Source organism: Erithacus rubecula (assembly GCF_903797595.1).
Source record: "Erithacus rubecula genome assembly, chromosome: 23".
Taxonomy (NCBI): domain Eukaryota; kingdom Metazoa; phylum Chordata; class Aves; order Passeriformes; family Muscicapidae; genus Erithacus; species Erithacus rubecula.
The window spans coordinates 3,787,325-3,813,466 of NC_136675.1; the positions used below are offsets into that span (position 1 = coordinate 3,787,325).

Consider the following 26,142-nt stretch of genomic DNA (forward strand, 5'->3'; position numbering starts at 1 on the left):
ACACCGCGGCCGCCGCCCGCAGACGGGGCTGATCCCGCTGCCGGCCGCACGGGGGGCGCCGCGGGCGGGACCGGCCCGCTCCCCCCGCTGCTGGGCGGGCCCGGCCCCGCGCCGCCCCCGGCCCCGCCCCGGGCCGGGCTCCGCGCTCCGCGCTCGCGGCTGAGGAGCAGCGCCGAGCCGAGCCGAGCGGAGCCGGGTCTGCCCAGCGCCGGCACCGAGAGCGGCAGCGCAGCCCCGCGACGCGCAGCAGGTGGGTCGGGCCGGGCCGGGAGGCGCCGCCCGCTGTGCCCCGCAGCCCTGGGTGGGTCTGGGGGTGCCTGGGGGGCTGAGGGGAAGGGTCGGTGCCCCCGGTACCCCCGGTACCGGGCATCCTCGGGACCTGCCGGACGGTCGCTTGCCGGCTCTGCTGGGCTGCACGCTGCGCTCCGCTTTTCCCAAGGAGAAAACCGCAGCCTTTGGGCCGTGCCCCTCTGCCAGACGGCCAAGTTGAGAGCTGGAGCAGAGTTTTGTGAAGAGAGTACTGAAACTTTTCCCGACCGACAGAGCCGGGAGTAAACTATAACCAAATGCTCAAATGTGTAGCGCAGGAAAATTTTCAACACATCTGGAGTGATTGCTGTTTTTTCCAGAGAATCCCAGGGTAGCTGTGAGAAAAGACTCTAAGCCTTGCTTTGTGTGTGTGTGTTAGACAAAGACTTGGAAGTCGCAGCTTGGATCTCACATTTTAAAAAAAAATCTCAGGATCTTTGCAAATTTTTTTCCTCCGCATAGTTATGATTCAGATTTTGTTTTCTTGCAGGTAACTTTTTACTGTTTTCTTTATCCATTTCCAGTTCTGTACCTGTGGTTACATTAACCACTGACACTTTCACGAGAACTCGTGGGGACGTTGGACACACTTCCCAGTTAGCCTGGGTGGAGCATGGTAGTAAGAATTTCTCTCCACAGATTTGCAGAGCAAACGGATGATAGTGAGACCTTTTTACTTAAATCTGAACTTGCTATGTTCAGTGTTTCCCAGTTTTGAAAACAAAAAAGGAATCTTTCCAAAGTAGGAAAGCTGTTCCTAGGAGCAGAGGAAAGGGTGAAGCTCTGGTGGATGCAGCATCCTGGTGGCAGCACAGGCTCCTAGGGAAGAGTGTAGGGACATTCCTTTTACTTTTCTGACTCTTCTTCCAAGCATTAGAAATCTGTGGCTCTCCTAGCTAGCCCAGGTGTTGAGACTGCCTTATTTCCCTTATTTCTGTCAATATGTGGTTTAACTTCATGATAGGCAGAGAGGAAAGAGGAAGTCTGACATTTCTCCTATCTTATTTTTGTGCCACCCTCTTTCCTTTTCCTAATATGGAGACTTTATTGTTCCCTTGCTTTTCTTGCTGACCACTTCCTTTGAGGCATGGAATTATCAGTTGCCAGCTCAGTCTGACCCAGCTCAGTCTGTCATTTTGTACACTTTTAAAATGGTGGAATAGCACAGGAGACAAAAATATAGGTGATATGGTTAGTTGTGGGCAGTAATTATAGCAGATGCTCTACAGCAAAAGGTATATTTTGGAATATGAACTCCATAAACCTGTGGATAGGGAGTGGTGGGACATGCTGAAGGCAGGGCAGTGTTTAGCAACTAGGAGGAGGCACAGTGAACTGTTCCATGATCTCAGCTTCTGGAGCATCCCTGTCTCTCTGTCTTGGATTTTTTTGGGGTAAATTCTGTCCTTTTCCTCTGCCTGTAGAACAGCATCTGAAGACCTGAGTGGTGAGTAGAGAGCTGAAGGTCACTGTGGTTCCCCCATCTTTGGGAGGACAGGAGGTGACTGCTGTTCCAGCTGTGGTTTCTTCTGGAGCAGCAGCCCTGCTGTCCCAGAACACAGCTGGCAGTAGAATAGCTCAGCTTTCCCAGGTCATCCTGGAGAATAAAAGCTGGAGTCTCTTTCCTGTCTGCTGTCATCACGGTGTCCTTGATGGCACATGGGATTTTGTCTGCAGTGTACCAGTCTGGTATGAATGTAGGCAGCATTCCATTTGGTTGTCAGTTAATTTCTGAGGGATATGACTTTAGCCATGTTCTTTTCTGGTTTTGGACATAGCAGCTTCAAGACTGAGGTGAGGCCTTAACTATTGGAGCCAGAAAAAACTTCCCTGTAGTCAGGTTACCAGAATTCCCAGTGCACCAGCTTTGGAAGCACTGGGTTCTGTTCCCAGCCAGGACTTGCTTGCTCTATTGCTTGCCTGATGAGGTAAGATGCTTTCTGCTGTGTTCCTAATTGCAGCTGAGTTTCTGCTGTTACATGGTTGACTGGTGTTTGAAATGCTGGCAGAAAGGTGGAAAAAATTGATTACTCTCAATGCCCAAAGTGTTTCCAACACCCACTCCCTTAAAAAGGACTTTTGTGGTAATTGCAGCACTGATGCATGATTGTCTTGGTGGTGCACCAGGCTCCTCATGGATGTCTGTAGGATTTTTGCTGCCTGTAGCTTACATGAGGCTGTGCTTGATGAGCCACAGTTGCAGCAGGAACCTCAGGAGAGAGACAGGAGTTGAACCTTGTTGCTGTGCTTCACCTTTTATGTGATAAAGAAACACCCAGAAAACTGAGGTCTGGGTGCTCTGAATTAAAGCCAAACCTCTTAACTGGACAAACAGCCCCATAATTCCTTTTAATTGCTCAAGTAAGAAATCATTCTTCCCTGGTGTTCAGTGTTCAGTATCCCTGGTTGCCATGTGCTGTTCTTGGATTCCCCATGCCCACCACAGAGCCCAGGTGCTGTGGCAGGAAAGTGCTGTCAATGATATTTGCAGTTTTACTCAGAGTGCAAGTGGCTCATTCCTTAGGGGACTTTGCTTCTGCAGAAATAGGTGCAGTTTCTATGACCAGACTGGAAAAATTCAGAGAGAGCGTCATAGTGTTTTACCTTGGTGATGACATCAAAATCAATTTAAGCATTTTACTCAGGTGGGGGTTTTTTCAAAAGGAGGGAATAGCTATAATCCTAAATACCAGCTAGGAAAGGGAGAAGACCAGATGTTAGAGGGCAGAGAAGCTTTACCAGAAATATTTAGTCTTCAAATTACTGCTAGCAGGAGTTTTAGTGTCACTTTTACAGTGAGTTTGTGGGCAGAGGGGCCAAGCTGCACGGGCTGTGTTGGTTTTGTGGCTGCTCTCTGGTTTTGGTTTTGGGAAGCTGCTGCTGTGGGCTCTGTCCTGCAGCCACTCACCAGCAGGGAGGGGGCATTTCCCACGAAGGCTGGGGTGTGTTCACTGGACTCTGTCTGCTCTGAGGTGGGGAAAGGAAAAGACTTCATTCTGTGGAGATGCAGTTGCTGAGAAAAGTCCTTGGTCTTTGTTTCTTCTCTTCCTTCCGTTTCGCTCTGGTTTTACCAGGTGTAAATACAATTGTCAGCAGTTTACATGGAAGGGGAATGTCTGTTTTCCTGTTGAAGAAAATATCAAGGGTCTGATTGTGAAAGGAAAGGGGAAATTGAAGAATGCCACATGGCTTCCACCTTCCTGTATTTCACCCCAGCAGAACTGCCTTTGCTGAGTGACCACTTTATCTGTTGATACTTGCTAAAAGAGGAACATTTTTAACAAATTATTCTGCCCTTACTCACAGGGGCCCACCATGAGAATAATATTGCTCTGGGAGGAATTAGAAAGACATGTCCATTAGGGTTAAATTAATTAGAGAATTATTTAGTAATGTCTTAACACAGAATCTAAAGAGCAATGGAATAAAAATCCTGAAATCTTTCTTGTTCTTAGTGTAATCTCACCTTGACTTGATATAGCCTGATTGTTGGTCATCTGATTGTTAATATTAATACATTTCATTTTTTATTTGCCTCTGAGTATGTTACTGTAGATCGTCCCACACTTGTAAACTTCAGAGTTTTTATGTGAAGTATTTTGAACTTCCCAAATACAAAAAAAAAAAAAAAAAAAAAAAAATCAGCAGCATGGATAGATATTAATTCTGGACCTTTGTGATTGGTGTCATGGCTGGAACAGCAGTTTGTTGATGTTTATGGCCAATCTGCCCAGTGCCAGTTCTGCTCAGCAATATAAATGCTCTTCCAGCACCAAGCTGGTGCTGATGCCAAGGACATGATCTTGCCTGCTTCCTAACTTAGCTTTGAACATCTGAGCTGTGAGCAATGAGGAATGTGCTGCATCTAACCTGGAGCTGTTGGCTGCCACCAATGTCATGAATCCAGTGAGTGGAGAAGCCAGCACAGGTGACTGGACAGCTGGAGCTGTTTTCCCTACCCAGGAGGGGCAGAGAACTCTGAATAGCTCAAGGAAATGCTTGGTGTTGTTTGAACAGTCAGAGACCTGCTTCCCTAGTGCTTCCTTCAGCACATGTTACACTTGACCCTGCCAGCACTACACACCAATAGCAGTCAAGTCTTTGTCCCCAGTGGTAGATTAAACTGCTTGGCCATTGTTGTGAGTCCAAGATTTTCCTCTCTCACCCTGTTTAAATGACTGCTTGGATGTGCAGCCAAAGTAAATATGAGCTAATAAAAATTGGAGATAACACATGCAGCCTAGTTGTTACAGACTAACTGTAGCACAAAGAGGCACAAGTTTTGCTGGCAGCTTTTCTGCTTAGGTTTTGAAGTTCAGTTACCTGAAAAAGAGTTGGTATGGATCAAGTGTAACTTCCTCTTTATTGCAATAGGGGGACTTTATCTGTATTCACGTGTATTCTTCAGAATAAAAAAAAAGCATCTTTAGGCAGCTGATGCTCTAGTGCCTGCCTTGCAAGATACAGTGCACCAGCCCCAGGTGAGCACTTCCTCACCTGACAGCTGGAAGTGCTGGGGCAGGCTGTGCAGCTTTGGAATACTCTTCTGTATTTCCCCACAGTCACTTTCCTTGTTGGCAATAAATGCATTTTCAATTGATTTTTTCAGTTCCTCAGCACACAGCCTGTGGTGGCCACTGCCATAAGGTAACCCTTGGATCTGTAGTGTGTTAGGGGTTGGTTGGAAGGATAGGAGATATTTACATGGCTCTTGGAAGTGTCCTGGCTCACAGTGAAGGAAAGAATGAGACTGGGGGAGTGTCACTGTGGAGTGACAGGGATAGGATTGCTCCTGTGTTCCTGTGCTGTTGGACATCTGAGTTACAGATGGTGCTGCAGTGAAGAGCTGGAGAGATCTTTAATTGGCTGGGGATAAGGCTGGTTTAAGTGCCTGTATCCTACTCCCTGTGTGTCTGGAGAGGGCTGACCTGCTGAAGTCCTACAGTGGCTTTCTTTGCTTTTCCCTTCCTGAGCTCTGGAGGGACAGTGCAGTCCTGCACGCTGCACTTCAGACTCTTCTGCACTGGAATGGTCTGTGATCACCAAAAGGTTAGAGAGAACTGAGGGCTGAGAGTGTGATATGACATTAAAGGATTAATGGCTACTGAGCAATAATTACCATAAATTATGCAGACTAAGTCCAGATCTAGGAACAGTTTTACTTCTTTCATTCCAAGCCAGTCATGGCTCATGCTGACAGCACACCTGGAAATGAGGTAACTGAGTAATCTGCCCACATTGTTCAGATCTGCTGGGGCTTGGGCACAGACTCAGTATGTTTTCCCTGCTCCTGGGCAACCTTTGTTCTCCTGCAGCCAGGAAATCTCCCTGATGGGATAAGTCAAGGTGCTTCTGTTCCTTTCTTGAGAAGGATGCTGTTAATTCACCTGTGGTGTGACTTCCCTGTGAAATTCCCTTTCCAGATGCAAAGATCTCACTGTTACTGCAGTGTGAGATGGAAACACTTCCAGTGCTGCCTGAACATGTTATTTAGGTCAGTTGCAAGGAAGATGGCAACATGAATCAGAGGAGTTGGAAGAGAAAGAAAGTCATTAGACAGCACCTTGACATCCCCTGCCAAAGTGGGGATTTTCTGTGCTGACGCAGAAGCAGGGCTGGAGCACACATCCATTGTCTTGTGCTTTGCTATGGTCCTGTGGCTGGGGAGCTGGACTGGCAATGACCCAGCAGGCTGCAAATACAGACCTTGCCTTTGCCACTCTCTGTCAGCACCTAGATCCTGGTGGGTGTATGAAATAATCTCAGAGAGAATAAGATCTCCTCCTTATGGCTCTGGAAAACAAGATATACCAGGATCATTGGCCTGACTGTGTCCATTTTGGGTGAGTGAGCCTCCAGAAGGTGCTTTTACAGAGGCACATTGATCCTGTTGTTGTAACCTTGAGCAGAGCAGCTCAGGGGGTGTTCCCATCCCAGTAATGGTGTGTGGTGCCCAGTGCACTAGGACAGAGCCAAAGGCCTGAGTGTGCTGGGCCAGCCTTGGGCTGGAGGGCTCAGTGATGGTGGGAAACCCCTGAAAATATCCCACTGGGCAGAGCTTTGCCAGACACTCTGTTTCCCTTCCCAAAGGAAGTAGCCTGAATTTACCCAGTGCTCTGTAGAGACCTGTAGGCTAAAACAAATTATTTTTACACTGTAGGAAACATTGAGACCAACCTTAACTGATGAAGCAATTTGCCAGCTTTTAGCCTCAAGGACCCTAGTCCCTCAGGGCTTTCCAGCATAAGGCTTGGGTTGGTTTCCCAGAAAGAGTCTCTTGGATATGTGCTGTTGGCTCATTACTGGCTGTTTTATTTTTCCAAGAGCCAGCTCTCGTTAGCTTCGTTCTCACAGCATTGTTTTCTTTCTAGAAGAAGCTTTTGCTGGCTCTCCTAAACTATTGCATGGGAATTGCTTACTAGCTTACATTTTTTTTTGTTTGTTTTGACCCAAAGCTGTGCTTTGCTCCCCTCTGTAACACTGCCAGCATAATTTCCAGTCTCTTTTAAGCATATGTTTTGCAATAATATCTAAAGTCTTGGCTCCAAGTAACTGCCTTACAGAGAGATTAGTATCTTCTAACGAAGGAATTGAGAAGCAAATAGTGAGAACAAAAGCAATATCTTGAGAAGCCTGTAAGACTATCCTGACCTTTCCCAAAGGCCTCAGCCTGGCCCTCAGTGTTGAGCAGATGGCAGAAATCAGGGTGGACTTTGATTTGTAGAGGCCTCTGCCTTGCTGCTGTGTTTGTGAGAAATGTGCTCAGCACATTGTGGCCATCTGGGCTTGACTGTACTATTCTGATAATCCCCAGGGAGCCTTCTCCAGCAAAGCTCATCCTTGATGGAAGTCCTCTTTGGCTGACCTTGTAGAAGGCTAGTGTTAGCAGTGTGGATTTTTGAGATTTGACAGCAGCATTCCTCATAGGAAGAAAATGGGCTTGGGAAATGCTTTGTCCTGGCCAGGAAGGAACATGGCACTCATCAGGTATCCATGTGGGCACACAGCTGGAATTGCACAAGAGAGTGAGGGGGTTAGTGTTAATGTTTTCTGAACTTCAGGAGGAAGTGTTACAGGGATGCAAAGGCCATCAGAAAACCAACTGGAAAACTGCCTTGCTTTAGATGGGAGAACCAGATGTGGGGGTTTTGAACCTGGAGCTGAGAGACTCCAAATTGCCAGAGAGCTGACTGGCCATTCACAAGGAGACAAGAGTCAGATGAGGGGGTCCTGACAGGAGCTGGAATCTTCATCTACATCTAAATGAAGGTTTGCTTTTCAGAAGAACTGAGCTGGCTTTGCCTGGAATCAAAAGAGTGATTGGGTGCTCAGCATCCCTGGAGCTGAGAGGTCAAAATATAAGCTGCCAAATTCAGGAAATGAGGAAAGAACAAAACCAACCCTTCTCCCAGGCTGTGTCCTGAGGCTGTAACTGCTCTGTCTCAGATATTCAGTATTTCAGGTGTGGCAGGGTGTATGGCAGCTGGAGTGGCCAGCCCCACAGGCTGTCAGGGAGCAGGATGTCTGCCCTGCCCTTTGCACTGTGTGTTTGCCTTTAATCACACCCACTCTGCTCTTGACCCACCCACGACGGGCTGTGGCACCTGTGGCACCCATTCTGCTCCCTGGCTATCCATAGTGACAAATCTCACCCCTTTTGCTGACCTTCTGACTCTTTAGCTGTGCAGTGTGTGGAGCTTGCTTGTGAATCAAGCTCCCAGGAGGGTTTGTGTGGTGGTGCCACAGACACTCCTCTCCACATCTGTCCCCTGGCAGTTTGTCCCTGTGCTGCCCAGGCAAAAGGGACTCTGCTGTCCCTGCTGCCTCTGGCTCTGCTGCCCCTCCTGCCCCTGGCTCTGCTGCTCCTGCTGCCCCTGGCTCTGCTGGCCCTGCTGCCCCTGGCCCTGCTGCCTCTGCCGCCTCTGCCTCTGCTGCCCCTCCTGCCCCTGCCCCTCCTGCCCCTGTCTCTGCTGCCCCTGGCTCTGCTGCCCCTGGCTCTGCTGCCCCTGTTGCCTCTGTCTCTGCTGGCTCTGCTGCCCCTGGCTCTGCTGCCCCTGGCTCTGCTGTCCCTGGCTCTGCTGGCCAGCCCTCCTCAGCCACACTCTTGAGAAATCTTAGTGGAGATGTCGACCTGGCAGATGGAGGCTGTTACCTCATTCCACAAAAATGCTTTGTTATTGAGAAAATGGAAACTGTCTGAGGTTTGGGAGCTGAATAGAGTCATTGGTGTCTGTTTTAACCGCAGTTTAGTGGTGACTGCTCAAAAGTTCCCCTCTCTGAGCATTCCCTTTTCCTACACCCATAATCTTCAAGCCATTGGAGAGCTAAGATGACTTAACTCATTAGCTGAGCAAAAAATGTTGAATGCTATTGCATGCTCTGCAGAAACTTCACTAAAACCTCAGGATCTTCCAGCAAAACAAAAATGATGAGCCAAGAAATAACCCTTTGTAAGCTGTTGGCCAGAGAAGTGATCCCTATGGATACTAAGCCAAATTCAACCCTTTTTACAGTTTCAGCTGTGAGTCTTGTTTGCTTGACTTTGAAAAGCTCTATGAAGATTATGTAGGAACTTCTTGGAGAGAAAAGACATGCTTGGAGATTTAGGTCTTGTAATTCTTAAACATGGGTATATGAACCCCAGTCCTGAAGAGAAATTTCTTTTCATCAATTTTTAAAAGCAGATTTCAGCATTGTGGATTTGAGAGCATAGGAAGGAGAAAGACTAAAAATAGGGATTGAAGTATTTGCAAGCTAGTTTTTATATTGCTGTGAATAATGACTTGAGTTAGTCCAGAAGTGCATTAACCTAAACACAGGCCTTGTTTTACTTAGCAGATATTTGTGAAACTGGCATCTGATACCTCTTTTTGAGAACCTTCCATAAGCATTAATCACCAGCACCCTAACAGAACCAAGAGCAGCAGCTTTTTGGAAATAAAATGAATACTTTATTTATGTATTTTTAAACTAATTAATCTTGGCAGGCCAAATGAATGTCTTCCAGCTGCTACAGATGGTTTTCACATGACTAAATATTTTGGTGTGTAGAAAAACCTAGAATAGTGGAACCACAAGATATTAAGTATTTAATTATTATCCTGGAATGTAAATATGACCTTGAAATTTTAAATTTGTTTGCCCAAATTTCAAGTGTTCTCTTAGAAATCCATCAAACAATGCAGTTCTCATCTTGTTATTTGTAAAGCAGAGTGACTACTCAGCATCTTCTCTATATTTATTTAAATATCAGAGTGGGTTTTAGCATCAGGAATTTGCTTAACTGGAGAAATAATTCCAGCTGCTTGAGGCAGAACCCAGGATCACGGTTTGAGATGTAATGGACTAATTCTGTTCTAGATCCCTGCTTTCAGATTTAGCCATAAAAATCCTTTCTAGGCTCAGCTCTGCCTGTTAAGGAGATTTTTAAATATAAATACAAACTATAAAAACAATTAGCAGTTGGTTTTCAGCCTGTATCTTACCCATTTAGAATGCCATGTGTTGTTCCTGTCACTGTAAAGGAACCTTATTTCTTGAATGATCCAAGCCCACAAGATTTCCCTCATGTGAGTGTGTCAGAGGTAATTTCTGTTGTGGTTCAGGTCTGTGTGGCTGCAGATCATACACAACCTGCACATACACTCAGGCTTCTTGTAAAAAATGTCTTTTTGTAGTTCTTTTAATGAAACAAAAGAAAAGTAATCATATAAAAGATTCAGCAGGGTTGAAGACAAAAATTCTTTTCTGAGGTCCACACCTGATGGCATTGTTCCTGGATATTGCTCAGGATGGGAAGACAAGAAAAGAATAGCAACAAAAACTGGGTCCTAATCTGTCCCTGAGTGCAAAGACTGTGTTTGTCAGCATCATGAGCCCCAGTACCAGCCTAAACTCCTGACTTTTGCCAGTCTTTTGACCTCATTTTGGAATTCCACTACTCTCATTTAAGGAAAATATGGCTTTTTCCTTTCTTAGAAACCAACCCATTTTGACCTGGTGCATAATTTCCTGGTGCTGCCCTATTCCAGCTCTGCCTGCCAGCTCAGCCTGCTCTCTGCTAAACCCCCACGTTTAAATAGCAAGAGCAGCTAGCACAGGCATGGTGTTGGTTGAAAGATCTGGACTCTGGATTAGCTGTGCTCTGTAACACTGTGCCTGTCTGTTACAGGGTTGGAAGGGACCTTGAAGACCAAGTTCTTCTCCTCCTCCCTTTTCTCCTGCTTCTCACAGAGTTAGGGTTGTGCAATCCATAGGTGCAGGTCTGTACAGTGGGTGGGTGTCACAGTTTCCACTGACAGGGAGACGTGCTGCATCTTGGGAGGAGAATAAAGATGGGACTTGGATCTTGGTTCCATTTTTAGTTCTACAGGCTTTGCTTAGTGCCAGAACTCTCTGAGGTACAAATCCCAGGAGAGATATAGCATTACTCCCTGACCTGCAGGTATTAGAAGGGTAAATAATATTTTTGCTGCTGACAGCTGTTAGGGAATTGAGGAAGCCACAATCCAATGAGAGGTGTGGGGTGTCAGCTCTGTGGAAACTGAGGACTTTTTGCATTAGTGATCTTCCACTGGATCATCACATATGTTTGTGTTATTGGCAGTGGAGAGTCAGAGAGCTAAATTGCTTCCCAGGTAAATCTTTAGTTTGTGTCCTTAAATTTGGATAATTTATTCTTATCTGCCTCTTTCCTTGCACATGGACATTTTCAAAAAGAAAAGTCAGCATTTCAATCTAAAGGCATTTCAGTGGCTCCTTGTAACTCAGTGAACAGTTCACATCAAGAAAATTGCTGTTTGCCTAACTCAGAACATTCTGGAATACACTGACTGGTAGTGGTAATCATCAAGAGTCATTAAAAACAAAAAAATTGCACAGCGTGTTTTGCATCTATCTCAGCCAAGAGAAGTTTTATTTCTGCTATTTCTCAACCCTATGCAAACACCATATAACTCACAGAAAGATTTAATCTGGCCAATGTGCATGTGTAGAAGTCTTGGATTTGTTGCTTTTGGAGAGCCCAGAGCTGAGTTTGGGAAATCAACTGCATGTCAGGTTGGTGAAGGTGCACAGACTGTGTTGTGCTTCATGATGTGTGAAACAGCAACAGCTACAGGATGATGAAGTAATGCTTTCAGGTCCTTGATAGTCTTGAGTTTTTATTTTAGAAGATGTAGAGCAGAACTTTGAATAAAAATGGAATAAGGCCATGAAGAGACCTTGAATAAAGGGGCCTGAGTAGATCACACTGAGCCACACTGACCCTTTCAATCCAGGTGACAATCCAGGTTCTGCTACTCACCTTGTTAGCACCTGACTTGGTCATTCAGGCTAATGATGAAGTTAATGAGTTTTTCACTTTATGTTAGGAGTTTTGCCTATTCTCTTTTGGTTTTTTTTTTCTGTCATCATGACATAGAGCAAGAGAAAGGCTTTGGAAGTGAAATATATCTTCACAAAACTGGAATCATGTCTCTTGTGAAAATTTAGAGTAACTTATTGCAAGTGTCCGATTTCTAGTCACAAGTAATGACATTTAAACCCCTTTTGGAAATACAATCCCTGTGCTGATGTCACCCTTGGTTTATGATGTGACTGCTTTTGTTGCTGGACAAGCACTTGAGTGTTTGCTAGTGAAGTGATGATTTACTCCTGAGGGTGTCTGGCTGTGCACCTGCTGTAGCTGAGCGTGAGGTGGGGGCTGGAGGAGCAGCCTGGCACAGCTGGGCTCCTGCTGCTCCATCACTTTCAGCAATGCAAGGTAACTGAATTGGGCTGAGCTTTTATTTCTGGGCTTTGCCAGTTTGGGACAAATGGTTTGTAAATGGAGCACTTTAGTTCTGATCAGTTTGAGAGCAGAGGGAGGGTTGTTTGCATTGCAGCCAAGCCCCTGATCCTCGGGCTGCTTGAGCATGTGAACAGCTCTGGAAACTTTTTCCCAATAGTCAGAGTGCACCTTGCTGCTGCTTCCATCAGCATCAGTGGGTGTGGAGCACCTTCCCTGCAGCAAAGGAACGAGGCATTGCTTCAAATCTGCTGCTTCAAGGGCTGAGACAGCAGCTCTTCTTGGTCTTCAGCTGAAAGCCAAGAGAGGAGCCTCTGTTAGGGAAAATCCTGGTCTTTCTGATCCTTTTTAACCTGTGAAAGATGTAAATCTCAGATGGGAATGAGAGAATGAGGTTCTGCAAAAAAGCTGCAGACCTGGATTGGGGTCTCTTGATGCTGTTACTTCTTTTCTGTTCATGTGGGATTTTTTTTTTTTTTCTGTAAAGGAGCAGCTTTTCCTCTCTTTCTGAGTTTTTAGGCACAATCAGTCCACATGTTTACTGAGCTGCCTGCCAGCAGCAGCTCCACTTCTGAGACAGACACGTCCTGTGGGCAGGGGATGGGGTTGGAAACTCCATGTGTGGCTGCACGATATAAAGGCATTCATACATTTTGTGAGCATTTGTGTCCCTTAAAATAGCTGTTTGAACATAGTCTTTTGGATGTGGCACAGTTTTCCCTTTCACCAAAGACTATCTGCACGGCAGAAACAGGAGTGCAATGTTGCATCTCACAGATTTCTTTTTAGTACATGCAAGGAGTTACTTTGTAGAGATTTGATGTGAAATGCATGACAATTGCAACGGATGGCTTCTATTATTTAAATTTTACAGTGCATAAGAGTACTTTTAAAGGTGGCAGTGCGAATGGTTTAAAGATAACTCTGTATTGCTCTGATAGCTCTTTATCATGAAAGTAAATGACACGTGCTGCCCATATCACCTGGCAGAGAAGTTTTCAGTCACAGAAAGGAACTTGTTTCACTTCTAGCTGGCAGGGCAGTGATTGAAGGTGTTCTGTTCCCCTCTCAGCCTCCCATCTGTCCCTTTCCAAGGTTTTGCTGCCGTGTTTCGGGCGGCACACACAGCATCTCCCGGGCAACAAACGATCCTGGGTTTGTTTCCGACAACCTCAAGCCCTTCCCGGGCTGGTAACATGAGACAATTTGTCTCTGCCAGGATTCAGTCCTCCCCCAGATTTAGAAGCTGCTCGCATGCTTCGTGCTGCAGGGCATTGCCTTTGCTTGCAAGGGACACCAGCAGCTGTAAAAAGCGCTTTATAGGGAGGCTGTGTGTGCTCCTTGGGCTGGGAGCCAGCGCAGGTGGAGGGGCCCTGTGGGACAGAGGGACTGCACAAGTGTCACTGCAGCGTCTCCTGTCACCTCCCTGCCTTTCTGCAGATTTTGGAAAGCCCCAAAAGGCACAAAACAGCCAGGGCTCAGATGCACATTACCTCTCTCCATCAATAAATCTGCTTGTATGGAAGAAACCAACAGCAAATACTTGTGTTTGGGAGGCAAAGAATCAAATCGGAAGAGGGAGTATTTTGACCAAATTTGGTGAAAAAATTCACTTTGCCCTTTAAGTAATAGGCGTGCATTAAATAAAGAATATCTGGGATGTGTATCTTTTGCTGCTACTGGAAGTCAAAGTTGCTTTGTTTATTGAAAAGAAACATGAAGCTGAGCAGAGCCTTAATCAGCAAAAGAGCTTTCAGGCTTGCTGGGGAGACAGGAATAGGGGACTGGGCTCAAATTGTACAGGTTGGTTTTCAGCACCTGAGCAAAAAAACACCATCACTAGGGTTGTGCCCAGTGCTTCAGGCAGCCCCTTGGTTGCCTTTTTGGGCAGAACAGAGATGTGGCCTCCTAAGTATCTTTTATTAAGGACTGCAAAAAGCTTTGTAAATACTAACTTAAATTATGTATCAACTTGGAAATAAGAATGGCTTCATCCTCAATTTAAAAAGCAGCTGTCTCCAAGGGAAGGAAAAGTGCAAACTACAGCATAAGGATTCAGTTGTGAGATAACTTTAGTGAAATAGAGTGGAATTACATTATTTTGCAGTAATATCTACACTAGGATGCACAGGCCCCAAGAACTAACAACTAGAGCAGTCAAATTATTTTTTCTGCATATAGGCTGTGATGTCTGTTTGAGTTGCAAGATTCCTGTGTGCTGAGCTGATCCAAGATGAAGGTACATTGGCCTCAGTGTGCAGTTAGTCATTTCCTGTCACGCTTTCATGTTTGAATTCTGGTGTACTGCATATGACCTTTATTTTGTGGGGCAAAGAGATCTTGAAAACACTATTGCCAGGAATCCTTGGGTTGTTATATTGGATAAGCAATGAGGCATTTATATGGCTGTGGGTTACATAGGCATAAACTAATTCAGTCCAAAATTGAACTTTCAGTGCTAGATTGTAACATGCTCACAACACCCTTATTGAGAGTAATTGCACACCTGTCCTTGCTCCTTTTTAAGAACTGACAGGAGCAGCCTTTTCTCTGGGCTGCAGCTCTTGCTCCTCCGATCCCAGCAAAGCTCCTGTGACCAGTCACATTCCCTGAACTTGGCTTCAGCATCCCTCTTCCTCTTATGGCCACTGTGACCATGTGTGCAGCTGCTGCCCTCAGCCAACCCCTCGTGCCAGAGCCCCCTGCTTGTCCCTGGCACGTGGCAGGAGCAGTACCTGTCACGAGGAGTTTCAGCCAGGCTCTCTCTCTTTTCTCTGCATTCTACTCAGAGACAAGCCAGAATCTCTCCTGGCATGTTTGAACCATGTGTTTCTTGACTGTGTGACAGAAGGGTCTATGCTGAGCTGGGCAGAAGTTTGTGGTGTGTTCTTATCTTGCTCCTCTGCTCTCAGACTTCCTCCATCAATTAATGGTTGGTTTGAATGTGATGGGTCCAAAGTGCTTAAATTATTTCAATTCCTGACTTCCTGTTGAGTGCACAGAATTTGCTTACTTTGTGCTCATTTTGAATAAGATTAACAGTTGATCTCTTGAGCAAACATTCCAGTTTAATGTCTGGTTGAATGACACAGGCTGCCTGCTCTGCATGTTCCCAAACAGTTTTACTGCTGTTAGCTACACCTCTGAAGGGTCAGGATTTTGTTCAGAATCTGAAATAGTTAGTTAACCCCTACAGATGTTTAGTACTAAATTTTTAACTCTGAAACCATTCCCTCCTTTTTTCTTAGGCACAGTTTTTAATTTTAAGGTTGCATAGTAGGAACTCTTCAGCTTTTTTCTCAGACCTTGGTAGAATTAGCTTTCCTCAAAGAAAGTAAGTCCAGAGCAAGGTCTGAATTATGTCTTGTTCCTCTGCCTGTGCTGCTGGTACCTCAGCAGCCCAGCACAGCAGTGATGGCAGCTTGCCCTGGCTCACCTTGGACCAGGTGTGATGTCTCCATCACGATGTGCAAACAGTGCAGCATTTCCTGCAGGTACCTCAAGGCAGGTGTGATTTCCTTACTGATTGTATTCTGTTTAAAAGTACAGTCAGACTTTTGTGGAATAGGTGTATTTTTGGCACTTTATCTAGGAGCTGTCAGGAGAATTCTGATATGGCTTTATTCTTTGGAGGGGGCACCTCAGAGTTCCCTTCTGAATAATGTTTTGTCATTCTAAGACTATTAAAATCATGCAAGAGTTTAGGTCTTGTGGCTTGTCAGATTCTGCTACTTCAGTTGTAACAGATTCTGCTGCTTCTTCCTCATGAAGTTGTGGGCATTTTCAGGAAGCTGCTTACCTTGCTGACAGCAAGTTGTATTTGAAATGCAAGGTGTTTCTTTACAATGCTGCCAGCCATTTTACTCAGTCTGTTGCAGAGGAGGGTGTCCTGCCCATGCTTGGGGGAAAGGCTGAGGTAGAGCTTGCTCAGCAGAGCTTGGTGTATGCACATGCACAACACCCCAGTGGTGCAGGGAGGCTGTGGCCATGCACCCAGCTGATCTGCTTATCTCCTGCCTCTGAGGCTGACTGCAAGAACCAAGTTTCCCTGTGCATTGGAGAAAGGACCTGCAGCATCCTCTGGTTGTGCTGGTGATGGGGAAGCTGCTGTGTGAGGCCTGTGGCTGTCCTGGTGGTCCCTGCAAAGAATCTACTCTTTCCATGCTGTAGCTCTCCTTCCTAGTCAGGATTTCAGAGCTGTCCCAGGGAGGGCTGAGGCTGGAAGGCAGCTTGGAGGCGAGAGCTGAGGGCAGGAAGTGACTCAGTGGTGCTGAAAGCAGGCGGGTGAAGGTTTGATGCAACTCTGCTCCCAAGGGTGCCCCATGCAGGCTGGGTCACCCTGAGCCAGCACTGGGAGCTCTCCCCAGCTGCCTCAAGCTCTCCTCTGGCAGCCCTGGGGATGCAGCAGGTTTGCAGCAGTGCTGGTGGGTTTGGGAGCAGGGTGACAGGTAGGCAGCAGCATGAGTGAGTGTGGAGAAACCCCCAGAGCACCCCAGGGAGCCAGCCCCTACCCCCAAGAACCTGGGCTGGCCTGGACCTGCGTGCACAGTGACCCTGTGCAGATCCCCAGAAGCAGTGTCAGGAAATGTGGAATGAAAGCACTCCCAGCATAGCAGAGGGGCTGGAGCTGCTCCTCAGAGCAAGCAGCTGGTTTGCCTTTTAGGGCCGGCACGGCAGAAACAATTTCATGCAGATTCCAGGACCCATAATGGTTCTGGAAAGCTAGCAGGAACAAAAAGTGTTCTTCTCCTCTGCTGACCTTGGAGTGCTTTGAGGACTGTCTTTCAAAGCCATGTCCCTCCACGGTTTCATCCTTACATGGGGAATACTTGCCTGCCCCAGTGAGGTCGTGCTTTCTCTTCTGTGTGTCTGTTTAGGTGTGAACTCCAGTGCTTATATTTATGCTCAGACAGCCCTGGGGAGGTGAGAATAGGCAGGGACCTGACAGACAGTCAAAGGCAGGTCTTTTCCTGTGTCCTGGAAAGATTAAGTGTTTCCCTAGGAATAGCCCCATGGATTACTCTAGGGTGACTCTGTGGAGCAGCTGGTTGTGAGCTGACAACAAACTGGTGTGAAGTTACATGAGGTTACAAGTTCACCACACACAAGACTCTGCATCTAAGGAGTTCATTGTAGGAGGAACCTCTTAAAAGGCCAGTTAAACTCTTCAGTGATCGTGTGGATCAGGCCCTACTCTGTCTGTATTGCCTCCTTTGCATAACAAATCCCTGGTTTGGTGGTGCTAAAATTAATGTAATGATCTCCTGGGGCTGTTGCTAAGCCATCGGGCTTCAGACAATGACACCAGGGTGGTGTTGGGTGCATGTTACTCTCTAATTAGAAAGTGGACTTTGCTGTGCTTCCTTGACAAATTGCTGACCTTTCCCATACGTGAGGCTATTCTGAGCTCTGCTCCAGACTGATCAGATTTGCATGGGGGAGCACTTTGAATGTTGTTTGTGAGGGAAGCTCTTGTTCTTAAAGTTGTTCATGGGCGCAGGAGAGGAACTGAACTTCCTTTGCTCCATGAGCACAACTACATCTTTCAGAGGGGAAGAGGAGGCAGCTGGCAGACATATATCTATGTTTATTTTTACCCTCCAACAGCTAGTGAGACAGCTGAGCAATATCCCACATGCAGCTCCACCATCAACCTGTGCAAGGGACCTGCTTCAGCAAGCCTTGTCCCCCTGGACCAGAGCCATCTGGCAATGGACAAACACTCTTATTTGCAATTGCAACCCCATCATTATAGGGCAACACCTTGGTTAGCATTTGAGGCGTTCCTGACATCAGCCCAGCACACCCAGCACACAGCTGATGTTGACAGGGTGATGCAGACTGAAAGGTGAGCACACGCTCACTGATGCAAGAGCAATGGTCTGTCTTGTACCTTCTATGTCTGAGCCTGGATTAAAGGGTTGGTAATGCATTTTAAAAGTCTCCTTCCTTCATAAGGAAGGCAATTCCCAGGCTCATCATTACAATCACAGTAAGAATTATAGCTTTTCCACTATTTCTTTTGCTCCATTTCTTTTGTCCCACCTTCCTGTTCCCGGAGTGTTCAGTCTCACAGCACCACATCTCGGGACGAAGATGCTGCGTTTGCTTTGGCACTGCCCAGGCCTCATCACCCCTGCCCAGCTCTGCATGTGAGAGCAGAACAAAGGGAGCAAACAGCTTATCTAACACAAATAACCCTGAGCAAACTTCCTGGGCCTGTTCTTGTTCTGTTGAAAAGGCAGCTCAAAGTCTGTTGCCGTGTGCACTGGCTGCAGCCTTGGCCACGTAAGGCTCCTGGAGCTGGAGCTGTGCTGCACACCCAGCCTGGGGAGCACTCTCAGCTGGCAGAGTGCAGAGAAATACACAGACTTGAGGACAAACCACTCCAAGTGCAGACAAGCCTGGCCCACCACTTTAGGGTTCTCCTTGGTGTATCATTCCTGGAGGGTTTTTCACTTCTTCTGACAGCATCAGGATCAGGGTAGTGGGGCTCAGAAGGTTTATTCATTGTCACTGGTAAAACTCCAGCCTTTATCATTCAGGTTGTTTTTTCTTCCTTTGTGTTTTCTGATGTTCTCTGAGCCTGTATTACTGGACCACAGAGTTAAAGTGCAGCCCAATGAGAAACATGGAAGTTCCCTCCTCTGGCAGTGCTTTAGTTCCCAGGCCAGGAGTGCTCATTAGAGGTCCTCTTATTACAGACACACCTTGAAAAGTTCCCTTCACCAGGCCTGGGAGGGGGAGGAGGAGAGTTGGAAATTTCATTTAATTCTTTGCCAGAGAAAAAGATTCCAGGTAGCTTCAGTGAGCAAAGGCAAGTGGGGTGGCAGAGAAGGCAGCCGTGGGTGAGAAGCAGCCAGGAGAGCTGGAGCAGCAGGTCCAGTTCAGCACCTTGCAGCACAGCACCACGTGCCTGCCTTGTGTCCAGTAACTGGACACTGCCTTGTTCTGCAGGGCTGCTGCTTGGAGCTTTGGGGAGGCTTTTGGGAGCACTGGCCCCAGCCTGTGCTGCTGCAGGGACAGCCACAGCCACACACGCTGGGCTGCCACGCTGCAGGGCACAGAGCGGCAGTGGCCTGGGTGGCAGCTGGGAACGAGGGTCTGAAAAGGGACTTTGTTCCTCCTCCGTTGGTCACGTAGCCATGTGGGAGCACTGGATTTATTCTCCATCAGTCCTATCGGCACATACCAGGCTTGACAACAGCTGGGAGCTGTGTGGCTTGGCCAAGAATAGCCCTGGGGAGCTCTGGGCTGTGAGTCAGAGCTGTCTGGATCAGCTCCTGCCCTGGAGGCTGCCTCCAACCTGCAGCCGGCTGTGGGGAGGGGGTGCAGGGCTAGTAGGCAGCTCCCTGACCATTCAATGCTTAACTGCAGATTGAGCTGTAACTGCTCTTTGTGAAGTGGGTGGGTTCATGAAGAGCACGGCAGTGGAGGTACTCTGCAGCTGACAGCTCCCATGTAACTCAATGGGCTTGTCTGCACTTGACAGCAACCCGGGTTAAAGTAGGGTGTGATTTTGCAAGTGGAAAACTCTGTGTTTAGTAATAACCAGGCTAAACTAAACAGGGGGAAGATACTCTTGTCCTGGAGTTAATGCTCCAAAGTAAGGAAAATAGTTCCACAAACCTGTTGTCTGTGAGGGAGATAAAGAGCAAGGAGAGATGTCAGGTCTCCTTCATGTCAAGCCCCAACAGGTGCTTGTGGAACACCCATCTGCCCCTATAGCTTCTCCCTGGAGAGTGTTTGTAGCTGGAGCAACACATGCAGAACAGTTTGCTGGGATGAGACTCCACAGCCAAGGCACAGTGCAGAATGCCTGATACCTGCTCCCTATGGAGCAGCTGCTTTAAACCTCTGGAGAAGTTCCAGGGGTTGAGCTATTAGCAGCCCCTCAGGCAGAGCTTTCAGCCATCATAAGGAATCCTGCTACAGACCATGCCAGGCTGAGTGTGGGTCTCTGAAGGGCAGCTGGACAGACAGATCTCCCTTATCCTGGCTCTCAAATGTCACAGTGGACACACAACCACATGGCATGTGCGTGGTATTAGTTCCAAACCAAAACTTTTCATGCAGGAAATTTCTCCCTTTTTATTTTACACTTTACTTCCCAGGAAGGTAGCAAAGAGTGAGGAGCTTAGCTGCATGCTGGCATGTCCAGGTTTTCTGAGTGGTGCCAAAGTGCTCCAGCTGTGAACTGGAGTAAAGGCGTGAAGCAAGGTTCATTGCAAGCCCTGCTGTCTGCAGGCTCTTAGGGAAGTGCATGCAGCCCCAAAGCAGGAGCACAGCGTGGATCTGTCCCCTGTGCTGACAGCAGCGTTGGCTCAGTGCAGGGACTCTGGAGGTGGCAGGGTCGTGCAGGGATACCTCAGCCAGCCTAAGCTGATTGTGACCCAGCTGCCCTGCTCTTTGCTTTGCCCGTGAAGGAGGGGAAGGAGGGCCTCAGACCGGCACCATGACAGAGTGCTTCGACTGTGACAACTGCAAGGAGTCCTTGTACGGGCGCAAGTACATCCAGATGGACAATGGCCCGTACTGCATCCCCTGCTACGACGCGCACTTCGCCAACACCTGCGACGAGTGCAAGGAGCTCATCGGCCACGACTGCAGGGTGAGTAGGGGCTCTGCAGACAGGCAGCTCAGTTCCCAGGGCCTTTGTCCCCTCCTCATGCTGACTGTACTGGCAGGAGCTGTACTACGAGGACCGCCATTACCATGAGCACTGCTTCCGTTGCTTCCGCTGCGACCGCTCCCTGGCTGACGAGCCCTTCACCTGCCAGGGCAAGGAGCTGCTGTGCAACGACTGCTACTGCAGCGAGTTCTCCTCCAAATGTATCGCTTGTGAGAAGACTGTCATGCCAGGTAGGAGCAGGCAGGCTCGAGCATTGCAGTTTGTTCCTGGTCCCTTGTGTCAGTTGGGGCTGCAGGTCCAGCATGAGAGCAGCATGGGAGAGAGTTGGATCTCTGTTTTCCTGCCCTCCTGTCGCTGCATGGAGAGGGCTGGGTCCTTTGTTTGTCCCAAGCTGTGGTCATCACAACAGCCCCATCTGTCCGTTCCCCTTTTTCATGGGGAAGTGAATGAGGGAGGAGATAACAAAGGGTTTCCTGGGCATCTTCTGCTGTGTGCTGACAAGAAGAGACAGAATGACTGAAGATGCATGAGTGTCTCTGGAGAAGGCCTGAGGCAAAGGCGTGTGTGTCTTTACTTGGCTATTTTGGCACCATCTTCAGATGTAGGTTACGTCAGGTATCTCTGCCATGGCCTTTGTGCCAGTGCTGGGGACATGTTCCTGCAGCTCTCCCCTTGTGGCTGTGCTGTGGGCCTGAGGCCCCCTCTCCAGCTGCCCATGGTCCTGAACTAGCACAGGGAGGGGAAGCATAGAGCCAGGTGTGCAGGACCACAGTTGATCCATGGCTGTGAGCGCGTGTGCTGCTCCCTCTGTCACTGCAGGGCTCTCTTTGCAGGCTCCCGTAAGCTGGAGTACAACGGGCAGACCTGGCACGAGCATTGCTTCATATGCAGCAGCTGCCAGCAGCCCATTGGCTCGCGCTCCTTCATCCCAGACAAGAAGGATTATTACTGTGTCCCCTGTTACGAGAGCAAGTTTGCTCCTCGCTGCACTCGGTGCAAAAAGGTACGTGTGGCCTGACAGCCCAGCCCCCAGCTCTGATGCAGGACAGGGAGCTCCCTGCTCCTGCCTGAGCCCTGTCAGAGGTGCCAGCACCCCAGCTGGGCTGTTTGCCTTTGCCTGTGTGTCACCAGCATGTGTTTTCTTCCTGCAGACCCTCACCAAGGGAGGAGTGACCTATCGGGATGAGCCCTGGCACAAGGAGTGCTTTGTCTGCACGGGCTGCAAGACCCCCTTGGCTGGGCAGCAGTTCACCTCCCAGGATGACAACCCATACTGCATCAAGTGCTTTGGGAACCTCTATGCCAAGAAGTGCAGTGCATGCACAAAGCCCATCACAGGTGAGCAGAACAGCTCTCCAAGGAATCCCATGGTGCAGTGGTCCTGGGGCTACTTCTGTCCCATTGTCTGCATCTTTCAAAGTGGTGAACTGTGTCCTGTGGGATGAATTCCCTCTGCCTCAAGTAAAGGCTCCAAAGTGGCCCCTCAAACCATGATCTTACATCTTTAACTTGCCTTTTTTGATACTGATTGCCCTGTCCTGTGAAAAGGTTGTTCACACACAAGGAAAGCCTAGAGCAGCATGTGGTGCAGGGGAGTCTGGACCTGCTGTACCTGCCTAAGGCAGGGGAAGTAAGGGATCCTCTTCTGCAGAACCCCCTAAGAGAGTCTGGCTTCCTTCCTGTTCTCCCCCACTTGACATTCCCCCTTGCAGCTCCCAGGTTCTTGCTGCTGGGAAGGCAGGAGAGGCTGTGAATCAGCTGGTGACTCAGAGGTTGATTCTGGCTGAGGACAGCTCCCAGGCATCCACTTCCCCTCTGGTCCTTTTGAGTTTGTTGCAGTCCTGGGGAGGAGAGGGTCACTGCTCACCAGTCCAACAACTGCCAGCAGAGAAAGGAAGCTCCTGTGGAGCCTCTGCAGGAGCCTAGGCCTGAGCTGGGGGCAGGATGGCTTCTCCAGGATTCAAGTAGTTCTGTCTGTCTTCATCCACTGTGATGTGCAGCTCCTCTCCCTGCTCCTCCTTGGGGAGAAAATCATGACAAATATGACAACCCTGCAAAGTCTGCTCTGAAGCAATTTCAGTGCTTTTCCCCTACCAGAGTGGAGATTCACATTTCAGATCTATTTGAACCCGGGGTGTGTTTTGGCTGCCACCACCAGTGCCATGTGTGCAGACCTGACCTGGAGATAAGCAGCTGAGTCTGTTCAGGAAGCTCATACCCCAGTTCCCCAGAGACTCTGACGTTGCCCTCTGTCCCTCCCACAGGCTTTGGTGGTGGCAAATACGTCTCCTTTGAGGACCGTCACTGGCACCACAACTGCTTCAACTGCGCCCGCTGCAGCACCTCGCTGGTGGGGAAAGGCTTCATCCCCGACAACGACGAGATCCTGTGCCGTGACTGCAGCAGTGACCTATGAGCCCCCGGGGACACCACGGGCCAGGGGCTTCCCCCTCTCCTCAGGCCTTGGTGCCAGATCCCCAGCAGCACTGCAGGGGCAGAGCACAAGGCACAGGAGGTGGGGCTGACCTCAAACCGCGGTGTCTCTCAGGGGGTTCCTGTGCCCCCTCCCTGAAGGCTAGAGTATGCTGTGCTATGGCTCTGTGCAGTCAAAGCTAAATAAAGCTGAAAAAGGAGCTTCAAGACCCCCCCATTATTTACTCTTTCTTTTCGCTTCCTGTCTAACCAGGCACGAGCCCAGGCCCCAGCTGAGCAAAGGGCAGGAGTGGCTTCAGCACTGGGCTGCTAGATCTGCACGCTGGCAAGCATGTGTTCACCCCTTGGCACAGTGCTGACTTCTTTCTCCATCTGCTTCCCTCGCTCTCAGTGACACTAGGCAGTGTCCCAGGGCCCATGCTTGGCCATGCAGCTTGGCCTGTGTCACAGCTGGCTTTGCACAGCCTTCCTGTATGCACAGCTGGCCGGGCATGAAGGGCACTGCCTTCTGTTCTGAAGGTTTGGGGACACCAGGCTGGAGTGTGGCCAGCAGAAAAGCATACATCCTTGTCAGATGGGATCCACCTCTGGAATTCTGTAGTACCTCATTCTTTGCAGGCCAGACCCCTTTGCTCAGCACCTCCATGGAAATGCTCTCTTAGCTGTGAATGAGGAGCTCAAGTCACTTGTAGGTAAGGGGCATTCTGCCCACCCAGAGCTACCCTATTCCCATCCACCTGTGCTGTGACCTCCCAAGGCTGGGGTGGCTGAGCTGGAGCTGGGAGTGCTGGCCTGCTGATGCTCAGATGCATTTGGCTGAGCCCTAGAGAAGGGCATGCTGAAGGCTGGGAGCACTCAGGGCTTTATTCCTCCATCCCTCTCTGAGGATCCATGGGACGGGCACTGCTGTACAGAGCCCAGCTTCAGCAGCACTGGGAACACCAGAGACCTCCATTCATTCAGGGAAGGGAGCATTGCCCAGAGATTGTCCCTGTGATTAGTAGCTTCTGGGTGGGTCTGCAAGAGCACAGGGCTCCAGCACAGATAGCAGCTGAGGGGGCAGCAGGATGTCCACCACCTGCTCCTCCAGGGCTGCCTGTGTCCCCAGTGGCAGGCAGGGAGTGGTGGCTCCTTCCAGCCACACTCATCCTTCCCTGTGTCCCAAACAAGAAGCAAAGCAAAAATGGCACCTGTTGAGGGGGACTTTGCATTGGCCAGGGCCCAGTTGGCCCTACCTGCAAAACAGGGTGTCCTGAGCCATCCCAGACTCACATGAGGCCTTGAGCAATCCTTACCCAATGGCTGAGCTGGCCCTGGGCTAAGGCCCCTCTCAGTGGGATGCTCATGCCTGCCTTGTCTCTACATCCTTCTGCTTCTGTCTCGCTGGGGCACTTTTGCCAACCCTGCTTTCCTGCTTAGTCAGCCACATGCTTTTCTGAGAACCTTTTCTTGTGGGTTTTTTCCCTTTTGTACTCATTCATCATAAATATCCATCATTTTGTACACAACTACAGGATGAAGGGGCAAGCCCCCCACCCGGGCTTCACTTAGGAACAGAAAATGTTATGCATGTTGAAGTGTTATTACTCTGTGTTCAGATCCTTGTTGAATCCTTGTTTGGAAGCTTTGATGACAGCAAATCAGAGTTTGTGTGTTTGCTATTATGAGAGGAGCTTGGAGCCATCTCCAGAAGGAATTGCCCTAAACCTCAGCGTCCTCTGTATTTCCTACAGCTTTATACAATAAACTGTTTTCGTGACACTTGCTCTTCTGTGTCTCTTGAACAGCAGGTACAGGACAGAGCACTGAGTTGGTGCTGGGCTCTGCTCAGCCTTGCCTCACCCCTAATCCTATTCTGGGAATGGACAACCTCTGCAGTTCTCGTGCCTGCCTTCCCAAACCACAGCCCAGCCTCAGCTGCGCCGGCCCTGTGGCTGTGGCAGAGCAGCAGCATCTCCTTCCTCCTGCTGGAGTGGCTGCAGTTTGCTCCTGGGGCTGGGGGTGTCCATCTGTCCATGCCTGCAGGCAGTTCTGCAGGAGAGACCTCAGCAGGACACAGGGTGCCAGTCCTGCCTGGGCACCACTTGGTGCTTCCAGGCTGGCTGTGAGATTGTTGGGATGGCTGTGGTACCAAACCAACCCTGCTGTGCAGAGCAGCCTTTGCCCTGCAGTGAGCACTGTCTGTGCCAGGGCACCCTGCCCTGCAGTGAGCACTGTGTGCCAGGACACTCTGCCCTACAGTGAGCACTGTGTGCCAGGACACCCTGCCCTGCAGTGCCAGGACACCCTGCCCTGCAGTGAGCACTGTCTGTGCCAGGGCACCCTGCCCTGCAGTGAGCACTGTGTGCCAGGACACTCTGCCCTGCAGTGAGCACTGCCTGTCTGTGCCAGGACACCCTGCCCTGCAGTGAGCACTGTGTGCCAGGACACCCTGCCCTGCAGTGAGCACTGCCTGTCTGTGCCAGGGCACTCTGCCCTGCAGTGAGCACTGTGTGCCAGGGCACCCTGCCCTGCAGTGCCAGGACACCCTGCCCTGCAGTGCACAGCCTGTCTGTGCCAGGACACCCTGCAGTGAGCACTGCCCGTGCCAGGGCACTCTGCCCTGCAGTGAGCACTGCCCGTGCCAGGGCACTCTGCCCTGCAGTGAGCACTGTCTGTGCCAGGGCACCCTGCACTGCAGTGAGCACTGTGTGCCAGGACACCCTGCACTGCAGTGAGCACTGTGTGCCAGGACACCCTGCAGTGAGCACTGTCTGTGCCAGGACACCCTGCCCTGCAGTGAGCACTGTGTGTCAGGGCACCCTGCCCTGCAGTGAGCACTGCCCGTGCCAGGACACTCTGCAGTGAGCACTGCCTGTCTGTGTCAGGGCACTCTGCCCTGCAGTGAGCACTGCCTGTCTGTGCCAGGACACCCTGCCCTGCAGTGAGCACTGTCTGTGTCAGGGCACTCTGCCCTGCAGTGAGCACTGCCTGTCTGTGC

The 26,142-nt window shown here is 49.3% G+C and overlaps 1 protein-coding gene across 3 annotated transcripts; it reads left to right on the top strand.

Moving 5' to 3' along the window:
* Positions 1 to 19: 19 nt before the first annotated feature.
* FHL3 (four and a half LIM domains 3) lies at positions 20 to 24,923 on the top strand. Of its 3 annotated transcripts, XM_079325598.1 has the most exons (7): positions 11,928 to 12,073; positions 14,279 to 14,336; positions 20,524 to 20,708; positions 20,785 to 20,959; positions 21,563 to 21,732; positions 21,881 to 22,067; positions 22,994 to 24,923. In XM_079325598.1, the coding sequence occupies exons 3-7, from the start codon at positions 20,553 to 20,555 to the stop codon at positions 23,143 to 23,145; spliced, it is 840 nt and encodes a 279-aa protein (XP_079181724.1). In that variant the 5' UTR covers positions 11,928 to 12,073; positions 14,279 to 14,336; positions 20,524 to 20,552; the 3' UTR covers positions 23,146 to 24,923. The 3 variants fall into 3 exon arrangements, with proteins under 3 accessions (XP_079181722.1, XP_079181723.1, XP_079181724.1); XM_079325596.1 differs by lacking the exons at positions 11,928 to 12,073; positions 14,279 to 14,336 and adding an exon at positions 20 to 250; XM_079325597.1 differs by lacking the exon at positions 14,279 to 14,336 and having other exon boundaries at positions 11,927 to 12,073.
* Positions 24,924 to 26,142: the final 1,219 nt, after the last annotated feature.

Coding starts and splice junctions, on each gene's coding strand:
- FHL3 (XM_079325597.1), top strand. Junction 20,960..21,562: donor TGAGAAGACTGTCATGCCAG/GTAGGAGCAGGC, acceptor CTCTCTTTGCAG/GCTCCCGTAAGCTGGAGTAC. Junction 21,733..21,880: donor GCTGCACTCGGTGCAAAAAG/GTACGTGTGGCC, acceptor TTCTTCCTGCAG/ACCCTCACCAAGGGAGGAGT.